This window comes from Schistosoma haematobium, chromosome 5 (assembly GCF_000699445.3).
Source record: "Schistosoma haematobium chromosome 5, whole genome shotgun sequence".
Lineage (NCBI taxonomy): Eukaryota > Metazoa > Platyhelminthes > Trematoda > Strigeidida > Schistosomatidae > Schistosoma > Schistosoma haematobium.
Window position 1 is genome coordinate 14,730,304 of NC_067200.1, and position 10,943 is coordinate 14,741,246.

General features: G+C 32.7%; 1 protein-coding gene across 1 annotated transcript in view; it reads left to right on the forward strand.

Annotated features, from left to right (window-relative positions):
• The window catches only part of MS3_00009216 (uncharacterized protein), a gene marked incomplete at its 5' end in the record, with an annotated part of 28,121 nt that extends 17,756 nt beyond the window's left edge, over positions 1–10,365 (forward strand). The window contains 2 exons of the mRNA XM_035729998.2: positions 7,068–8,000; positions 9,494–10,365. Of these exons, the coding sequence (XP_035589314.1) occupies positions 7,068–8,000; positions 9,494–10,123 (1,563 nt within the window). The 3' untranslated portion in view covers positions 10,124–10,365. The remainder of the gene's footprint in view (positions 1–7,067; positions 8,001–9,493) is intronic.
• Between the last annotated feature and the right edge of the window lie 578 nt (positions 10,366–10,943).

Below are 10,943 nucleotides of genomic sequence, written 5' to 3' on the forward strand. Positions count from 1 at the left end.
TTTTATGTAAGACAACACATAGATTACTGTATTTAAGCAGCTAGCACATGTCCGCTAAAGGATAGTAACTCAGTTGAGCGTGTTCAGTGTGTGGGAACAAAATCAGTGAAGGGTCTTTCTAAACTCCCTTACGATGAGCGCTTAAAACGCCTATACATTTTCCCCTTGTCATACCATAAGACGTGAGGTGACCTTATACTGGCATTTCCTACCTCTAATTATGATTTGGGTGTTAATATCTCTTATCTGTTTGCTCCCTCCAGCACTAATAATCGATGAAGTCATAGCAAGAAGGTTCAAAAACTTCGATCTAATAAATTTAAAGTGGGGTCCCAGTCCATGACTGGAACGGCTTATCCGAACAAGTGGTATCAGCCCCATCAGTGAATATTTTCAAGGAGAAGCTAGACCTTCACTGGAAGGCAATCTGTCAGGATTAACACATGTTCACTAACCTACTATCCTTATTACTGAAGACATCAATTAACAAATACTGATTGTTCTGTCATTGAATAATCATAAAATAAATGCAACTCATTAACTAACCATATTTTGTTATGTTATTTTGAGGCTTATACAATTTCAAACTTATACTATGTATTTTCATACACATAGTTCACTTTATCATTTTGAATAGAGCAAGAACAAAGATTCTAGTAGAATAGCATGAATTCATTTTATTTCGTAGGTTCTCGAGAACCTATTCATGCTATTCTACTAGAATTCTACTAGATTATGTAATCAATTATAGTTTGTATGAAAATTCATTCAATTATAACTGTATAAACATTTTGTTTAAATTAATCAGAGAAATAACAAGAGTGAAAATTAAATTATTGTAGTGTAGCACTTTATATTAGCGTTTACCTGAAAGCAGGAGTCATCTGAAACAACAACACAACAGTCAAGACCGGTAAATGCCTCTGAAGTAAAAATGTTGCATACTGGCACAACAGATATATTTTAAAAATTGAAAGACACAGTTCGAGTACAAAAAAAGGGAAACTTATTACAAAATGGTTTTTTTCATTGTTCTGCAGGTTCAGCTTAAGTAGAGCTTGTTCCTCTTCTTCCAGTACGTTCACTCTATGCTGCCCCCCTGCAATAAGAAAAAACAAACTCACATTAGCAACGTCATATGTAATGATTTTTAATACCGTTACAGTAGATGTAAATATTTTAATATGATAATAATGAATAGATTTTACCGAGACTGTATTCAATACTTCATGAATAGAATCATCGATTTTCTTCATGAAAAGTAATCGATATGTATATGTATATATATGTAGACCATTATCTGCATAGGTTTACTTTTACAGAATGACTAATATGTATGACCTAATTCAGTTCAATTATTTTATTCATGCAGAGATTAATGGTATACTACATGTGTATATAAGAAGGAATGAATGACAAGATTATCCTTATTATTATTATTATTATTATTATTATTATTATTATTATTATTATTATTATTATTAAAATGAATATTCATTATTCTAAAATAGAAACTTGAACATGATTTTGTTTAAAATGATCAATTTTCAAATGAATGTAAAGCTTTTGAAATTTAAAATGAATTATCCTTTTGTTTTAGTTGTGTATATGTCACATTGTATATTTATATTAAATGATTTTTAATGAAGTTGTAATTGATAATGTTATTTATTGACTTATGATTTCAACTAGTGAAATTTCTAAAATCTCCACAAACCTCACTTCTGATAATAATCATCTGCTCATTAGTGACTGACTTCAAGTGACATTTCCTGGAGTTCTAGTGAGAAGCCGTTACCAAGTGGAGTTCACCCAGGTCCGTTGTGAGATATTAGTTCATTGAAGGCAATGGTGTACGGTGGCGCAATTTCGTGGATTGGTTGAAGTTAGACATTAACACCGTTGAATGCCGGTCATCTCAGTGGTGTAATGGTTAGACGCTCGCACGGGAGACCGATATGTCCTGGGTTCGAATCTCACGGGGTGGGATCGTGGATACGCACTGTTGAAGAGTCCCATACTAGGACGAAACGGCCGTCTAGTGCTTCCAGGTTTTCCATAGTGGTCTAGCTTCAATTGACTCATGATTTCAACTAGTGAAATAATTTTTGAGACTAAATGAACTTGAAGTTTTGGATGTGAATTCTCTGGTTGGTAATCTGTAAAACTGTTGTTTGGTTTATTAGTAGCGTAAATTATTAATCTCAAAGAAACAGAATTAATTCTTGGTCAGTAAGGGGTTGTAGAGATTGTTAATTTTTTTTTCGAAATCATGAACTAATCGAGGTAATACCAGTAATGAAAACCTAAAAGCACTAGACAGCCGTTTCATCCCAGTATGGGACTTCTAAAAGGTATGCATCCACGATCCCGCACGCGGGACTCGAATCTAGAACCTTTGATCTCGCGCGCGGACGCCCAACCTCCAGACGATTGAGCTGGCATCCAACAGCGTTAATATCTAACGTCAACCAATCCACGTTATTGTGCGACCATCTTCCATTATCTTCAGTAAGCAACTGCCTCACAGCTTCTCACTAGAATTCCGAAAATTACCTCTCGAAACTAGTCACTGGTGATGGTTATCAGTATAGGGTTGTAGAGGTTGCGCAATACTGTGGGTTGGTTGACGTTAGATATCAACACTGTTGGATGCCGGCTCAATCGTCTTTAGGTTGAGAATTTGCGCGCGAGGCCAAGGGTCCCGGGTTTGAGTCCCGCGTGCGGGACCGTGAATGCATACTTGCTTGGACGAAACGACCGTCCAATTCTTTCAGGTTTCCAATCGTTATCTATCATTGATCGCTTCATGATCCCAATCAATACTTAATGTTACTGACGTTTCTTATTTTCATTCGAAATAATTCTAATTCTCAACAATTGTAAATCGCATTTTACACTAATTATCTAATACAATAGCAAAAAATTAATTTTATCACACGATTTCTATCTCTTAATTTACCTATTGGTCTGTACGGTATTATGACAACTGACTAAATCATCTATGAGATAAGTTGAATTTTATTTAAAAATTAAGCGAAACGTAGTGTTCAATAATAAAACATTCTGCCTTTTAAAATGTCGCTATTCCTCATATTTTCAATAGGTTACAGATTGATAACTGACACATCTATATTACTCTGAATGTATTAATTGTTAAACTGAAATTATTCCTTCAATTAGGGTTGAGGATGATAAATGCTTATGTAATAGGTTAGTTTTTATTTTAAAGAAAACAATGAAGATACACTAATCGGTTTATTTTCTCTGCTTAAAATATTAATAATATATGTGATTACACATACTTTGATGAATTAAATTTGATTAGAATAAGTGGTTTTAATGAAATCATCTTAGTTTGTAAATCATCTGGGAATAATCCTAGTTGGGATATCATTAAAATCATGGAATACTGGACTGTTGTTACCTACTGGTATGGGACTCGTTAGCAGCGCAAACCAACGACTGCTCAATAGATCGAATCCTGAATTTTCAGGGTTTTTTCTGAGTCGAGTGATTCAGAATGCTTCTTTTTCGATTTAATTTTTAGTGATCAAATTTATCTAGTTGGAGATCCATTGAATGTGATATATCTGAATCACTGGAAATTAATACGAAATTGAGATGGTGGAGAAGATTTGTAGCTCATGTAGATGATTTTGATAGAATTTTGTTCCCTGAGCTGGATGTTTTGATCGTGGATCTGAATGAAATCATCAACACAAACATCAGGTTTATGCTTCATAAACAAACCATCCAGCTCAGAGAACAAAACTCTATCATAATTAATCCGAAATTATTGGAATTCTTTCTTCATAGTTAGTTATATAATATACCCTTGTGGGCCAGGGTAATTTTATATTGATTTTCAGGAGAACCAGACACCATCCAGAATTCCACGTGACAACCCAAACAGTACAGCTCAGTCCCGTTTGACAGGAGGCCCAGACACCGCCCAGGCTTAAATTTTATAACCTGAGCAGTACAGCTCAATCCCGCTTCACAGGAGAATCAGACACCGTATAGGATTTAACGCTACAATCTGAATAGTACAGCTCAATCCTGTGGCGCAACTACACAGGTACCAAGCACCCTGGTGGACCATTCACACCATCCATATACACATTCACGTCACATGTATAGTTATTCCAATCAATGATCGCGTGAATCAATTATGCACATTACGAACAGGCCAAAGTTGTCCTATTCCACTTACACGACAGTGAAACTCATTAATGTTAGCAATGGAGACATTTTTGATTTAATTATCTGAAACTTATGTAAATGTTTAAGGTTTCCATTATACATGTCCTGAATATATATGAATTTTTGTAGAACATTTAGTTAATATATGAAGTAGTTTTATAATTTTCTAGTCTGTTAGACAGATCATACTTTATACGTGATTTAAAAACTATTAATTTAAAAAAAAAATGAAAATGTTTCTCCAATCAAAATTGTTACTGATGACGGATTTATTACCGACCCCCCCCATCAGAAACCTTAACATATATCTTCAAATAAACAGGGTTTATTCTATTGTTATTTCATGTAGAATCAATTATTTTTTTATGTAAGGAAGAAATTAAGTAAAGCTGAAACAATTAGGAAAAAGTTCACATTTTATAATGTACACATATAAGGAAATAGGGATTTCATTCTTAATAAAAGATATATAAACTAGAATGTCTAGTGCTACCGTGACAACAATTTGTTTCTATGTTTACATCATATTTTTGATCTAAAAAAGCAATATGAAAATCAGTAATGACATCATATTTAGATGGTTCAATGTGAATGGTTGATATAGTTCGTCGTTTAAATATTAGGGACTGTTATAAATCGGATTGTGAAGAATAATGTTTAAATCAATTGTCATATATTACCAGTTATGTTTATTGTGGTTAAGAAACACAGTATTCAATGTTTAATAAAAAGGCTTCAATATGGCATAAATGAAAATTTCACATTTATTAATAAATTAGTGATCAGATTCTCGAAATTTTATGATCTTGAGTATTGAAGCGACTCCATAAAGCATCCATGAATATGACAAAGTATTGTGCAAAATCTATAAATTCAATTTGAAGATAAAATATAAACTAAAAGAGATCGTATCATTGTGGATTAACTGATTTAAAGTATGATTTCAACAGAGTGAAAGAGGCGGTGATTTATTAAAAATGTATAGAATAAAAGGGTTTGAGAACATTATTCTATAGGTTGGATCATGAATAGATGTTCATCAGATAACTGTTGGGAACCAGAAAGCACTTGATAGATGTTTGGTCATGGTATGGAACTCCTCAGCAGTGACCAAGAGCCGTTGGAGAATCTATCCTAGGACCTTCAGACTTCTTGGCGAGCTCTTGACTTCTAGATCACTGAGCTGAGCTCCACTGGTATACATGTTTTGTTTTAATAAAGTCACGACATCACACAGTCATCTGTTACAGTTATTATTGGGTAAAGACTGCCTCACACCCAACGTGATTGGACTCCACTAGTAATGAATTCTAATGAAACTCCATGAGTGATTTCTCCAATTTAGTCACAAGTGAGCACATTATTATTACGAGTATATGAGAATGGTGGAGCTAACTGAATTTTATTGTTTATATCAAGGAGAAGCGAGCCCTTATGACTCAGTGTAATGAGATACAGTGTTATCGCTTCCTAATGGTTTATAACAAGTTTATTTAATTCATCATGTATACCTATGATGACAAGATTCTTATTGAAGACAATGTATTTTTCTGCTTCTTCGGATTACAAGGACTCCTAAAGTGGACATAGATAATCTAATGAGTAGGTGTACAGAAGAAACTTAACGAACGTATTATTCCATCATGTTACGAATCTTTGATATCTTTTTATTTCAAATAGATTCGTTCTCGTTTGAACCCAAATTTCAAGTTGTCGATGAATATTTCTAACCCAAGCTGAGGATTTTAAATTTGTTGTGAGGTCATTCTTGAAGTTTAGTGAGAAAAATTTATCAGTGAAGTTCAAATTCCTTTTATCATGTTATTCAAGTGATTTTATAAAAATGTTATTATCTGCTTAGTTTTCATTTGGGATTTTTGATTGTTACAAGTTATTGTACAGCTTCATGACTCTTTTGCTTTGCCCGATGATTATAATTATTAAATATTTAAAGTTATGCGTATGTACGTACTTTGAGAATAAAATTTATTTGTTGAAATATATCTACGCGACTTACATTACATCACATTGTGTTCAGTACCTAGTTTGCATCCATGTAGATTACACTGGAAATATTTAGGGAGAATTTATTGAAGCATGTAGATAATGGCGTGAGAACATTTGGCTATTTGACTCCTCTAAAATTGGGAAAAAACCAAATAAAGTATTCATTATTCCAGTTTAAAGATCAAAATAAAGTCTGAAGTTAGCTACACGTTGAAACTTTATTTTATGAGTTGTGGGGGAGACCTCAGTCTTATCCCTTTAAAAACACTCATAATTTGTAGTAATATACTTGTTACATCTCTGTTTTAATTATGCAAGTTATTCCTGGAGATTCCTAAAAATCAATATTGTCAACTGCCTCTTCATTTCAAATTTTATCTTCTGTATGTTGTTGCGATGATGCTGTTTAATATATGGCAAAAAACACAACCTACATCCTGTTGATCCTGATGAGTAAGGTCAGGTGATCTGGTGTGGTAAATGAACTACGACCCAGAAACCTGTTGACAATCATTTCCGAATGTTCAGATGCATTTTCGCGATGTAACAGTCACTCGTCGGGGTTACATAATTCTTTTTCATGCATTTCTCATACATTTCTTCCTCTGGTGGGAAATTAATAATCAAAAACACCATGAATGTCAGTTATTTACTAAAAAGAGCATGTATGTTCTCCTGTATTCATTTAATTAGTGAATGGCTACGTCCACTTAAGTCCATTCACACGGGATTTCGGAACCGTTTCTGAGCATGAATAACAGTAAGTCCGTCTTGGTCATAAAAGGATTTTCTCAGGATCATCTTTATTGAATTTTCTAAATTTGATTTCTGTAATTTATTTCTCGAATTAACAGACCTATGGGATTCGTGCACCAAAAAAGTCAATTCTTCGATCAAGTTCTCGTGTTAATTCCAATCTGAATTCGTTAGAAGACAAAACTATTGATTCAGATACTGCGACTAGTGTGTCTCTGGTTAATCTACGATCTTCACCTTCGGAAGTCAGGCGTAGATTCCATCCAACAAGTCGATCATCACATTTAAATGGTAGTGACCAATCAGATAGTGAAAATGATAATCATTTAGGTCGTGGTCATAGAAGCGTTTTGTTTCTTGACCAAGTTGCAGCGCCGGATCGATATCGCACATCAAGAGTCTTAGATTTTGATTCTGAACCAAGTAATTATTCCACAGTTAGCCGTAGGTCGCCATCATTTCCTCGAACTATCAGTCCATCATCATCATCATCATTAGCCTCCTATCCAGCTAATTATGAACCATCACCGTTAATACGTAAAAAGAATTTTGATGATCCAGGTATTGAGCTAGTCAGTTGTAGTCCGCTTTCGTGTTCATCAATGAATAATCGCCAAGAACACCACCATCATAATTTTAAAATGCATAAAATTAAACCTGCCATAAAACGTCTATCCTATTTGAACGCATTTGGTAGAAAACATAGAGATTTGAAAAGAGGCAATCTTACACTGATATTAGATCAGGAATTGGATGGCGTTGATGATGGTAGCAATAACGATGATGATGATGACAGTAATAATGATGAACACCGAGAAATCCATGAACAATACAATGAACAATATGTCTATGAAGAATTACCACGTCTAGATACTCTGAAACTGTCATCAAATGATTCATATTCAAGTGATGTACATGATATATTGACTGTACCAAATTATGAAGATGATTACTTCTATAAAAATATTCGGAAAAATGAATTAAATCATTCAAGAAATATTCTAAATGAACGAAAAGGAACAATTATCAAGGTAATCAATTTAATTTATAGTGAACATACTATTTAACGCTTTTAAAGTAGTATAGTTCTTTTTTCAAAGGTTATCGTTGGGTGTAAATGAGTAACTCGTCATTTGAGCAAACGTCTAACGTTTAATTACTTATTACTTAAAGCTTTAAAGAACGAAAGTTGAAGATTAAAAAATGAACAGAAATTATCAGTGAGTCTACTGGGACTATAGTACCAACTACTTTTTTAAAGAGTGTACTCTAAAGAGATTCTAAATAAAAATATCTTGATCATTGAGATATTACTTAGTTTACAGTGCTTTCTACCTGGTGAAATTGTATTTGTAGTATAGAAGGTTCGTTGCAACTACTGATCTTATAGCTCACAGCACGGACTGATCTTAATTTAACATTTATTGAAAGCCAATGAGCATTGGACATATGTTTTATCCTGATATTGAAGTAGATTTCAATAGTAGCAAGAAATAGACGTCCAATGCTACTGAACCATTCACATTATAAATAGATTATTAACGTATCACGGTATAAGATGATAAATCTGCCATGAGATGCTTGTCAATGAAATTCTTTAAGTTGACTCATTTGTAGGTATTACCAGGTTGGAAGATAGGAAACGAAAATGTGATTATGACGTTTCAAACTTTTCCTGTTAGCCATTTATGAATAGTGCGGTAATAAAAATAATTTACTATTTCTCATAGAAACATTCACTTGAAAATTTAAGTTAATTTTCCCTTATTTTATTTGTATTTTAATGGAGTTTTACGTGTGACAGATCATAACAATCAGGATGGTTAGGACAAAAGTGATAGGAATTATTTGTTTATATCTTAAAATGCATGTCACTTACCGAAAGGCTAATAACGTCGGTTGTTACAGGTCCTCTTACAAACAGGAAACATAATCTAAATAGATAAATAGCTGTGAAATACTGGAAACTCATCTCATTCTATTCAACATGTATCTGAATCCCAGTGTTGATGATTGCTTTGACACTCAAAACAACTTCAATTGTCTTAATCGCTAGTGCTTTATTCTTTTGGTTGTGATGTTAAGATTGATAGGAGTATTGTTCCGTTGTCGACATTCAGAGCCACATTAGATTAGTCTCTTTTGGTACATTGACTCCTTTGATGTATATAGAATGCTGTCTACAACAATTATTTAATTATCAAACAATAAGACATAGGTTCTGAGATTTATTACGACCTTATCATTTTCGCAAGCGACGACAAAGAGAGAATATAAAATCGACTACTGAGATTTATCCGATCATTTCGCAATGTGCTAGTTGTGTCTTATAGTACTCGATTTTATGTTTATTGATCGTGATGCTAATTCACACGCGTTCGCTTGATGATCCATTCACTCAAGGGTGATAAATTTTTAGTTTCACGATCTCCTATTAACGACAAACTTAAATACACTTTACGAAAAAATAATGGTCAATGAACATAATTTTACGATGTTTTCTAAACAAAATCTTTAACTGCAGATTGATCGTCATAAATCTGACGTTCATCAGTCTGGATTCATGTATCATCCTAATCAATTAAAAGTTAATTCAAAATACAATTCTAATGGTATTGATTTCAACAAGAAAAACTCAGCACAATCTCGTTCATCCAATTCAGAACGCACTCCAACTGGCAGTACAGAAACCTTAGTTGATTCATCAAGAAAATCCTCATCAGAAATATCCGTCATCCATATAGATGAACAAAGTAAACTATCATACACAGGTTATTCAAAAACTGTACAAAGTTCTAACTCTTACCACAATCGGGTGGTTGATGCTAATAAAGATGGTTGGAAAACAGTGTCAGTTGACCAGTCACAAAAACACACTGGTAATAATAATAATAACGAGCGAACGGCAAATCCACAAAGTCCTCGAATCATTTATGTATCTAAACGGAATGAGAATAATAGTAAATTATCTACTAACCCGAATAAGATTTCTATTTCTGGATTATCTAATTCAAGTACATTGGGAGCATATTCATCACACAATTATGAATCGGATCAAACTCAAATGAATCAATTTAAACATTCTAATCATATTGTTTCTCCAGTTAGTAAAACAAATGTGGTTACTATTCACTACAGTGATAACGATGACTGAAAATATAATCTTCGAGTTGTATTCCTACTACTATTAATTCTTTGTTGAATACTTACGGAATTACTGTTTATTCTTTTAGAGTTAATCTAGATTATCCTTCATTAAAATAATCTACTGCTTATCCTATCAGAATTTCTTATTATCTTAAGTACTCAGACTATGATAGTTTACAGATAAGAAACATTATTTTGCAAACGAACAAAAAATGTATAAATTCTTTACTCCTATTCAATGATTGGGTGAATATATATATATATATATTTAAACTGTTTGCTGATTGGTCAATTTGACATTGCTAAGCATTAACCAATCAGTATCAAGTAGTCTTTTAGTTCTTTGAGAACCAATCGAAATTTAGCATCCAACGAAAAGTTAAATGGATGGAAAAGATGACTAGAAATCAGATCTATAGAATAACAACATTGTTATTGTTTTGTTCTATTCACTAGTTTTTCTAGCGTCTTTATAAACATAGTTTTATGTATTGAATAAGTAACTAATTAACTCTAAGCTTATTAACCACCACCAATAAAGAAGACATTGTTTTAATACATTTCTAAAATGAGAATGACTATTTTATAACAGTATATATATATATATATATATATATATATATATATATATATATATATATGTATATATATATATATGCCGTAGCGAATATTGATTAATACACTTCTGTTAAGAAGTAAGTTGATGTATGTAAACGTTATTATTTAAAATAACTGCAACTTATAATAGATATTTTAATAACAATTAGTTGAATGGATCACATTGTTAAGCGACACTAATAGGTCAACAAGTTACAAATGCAATCATA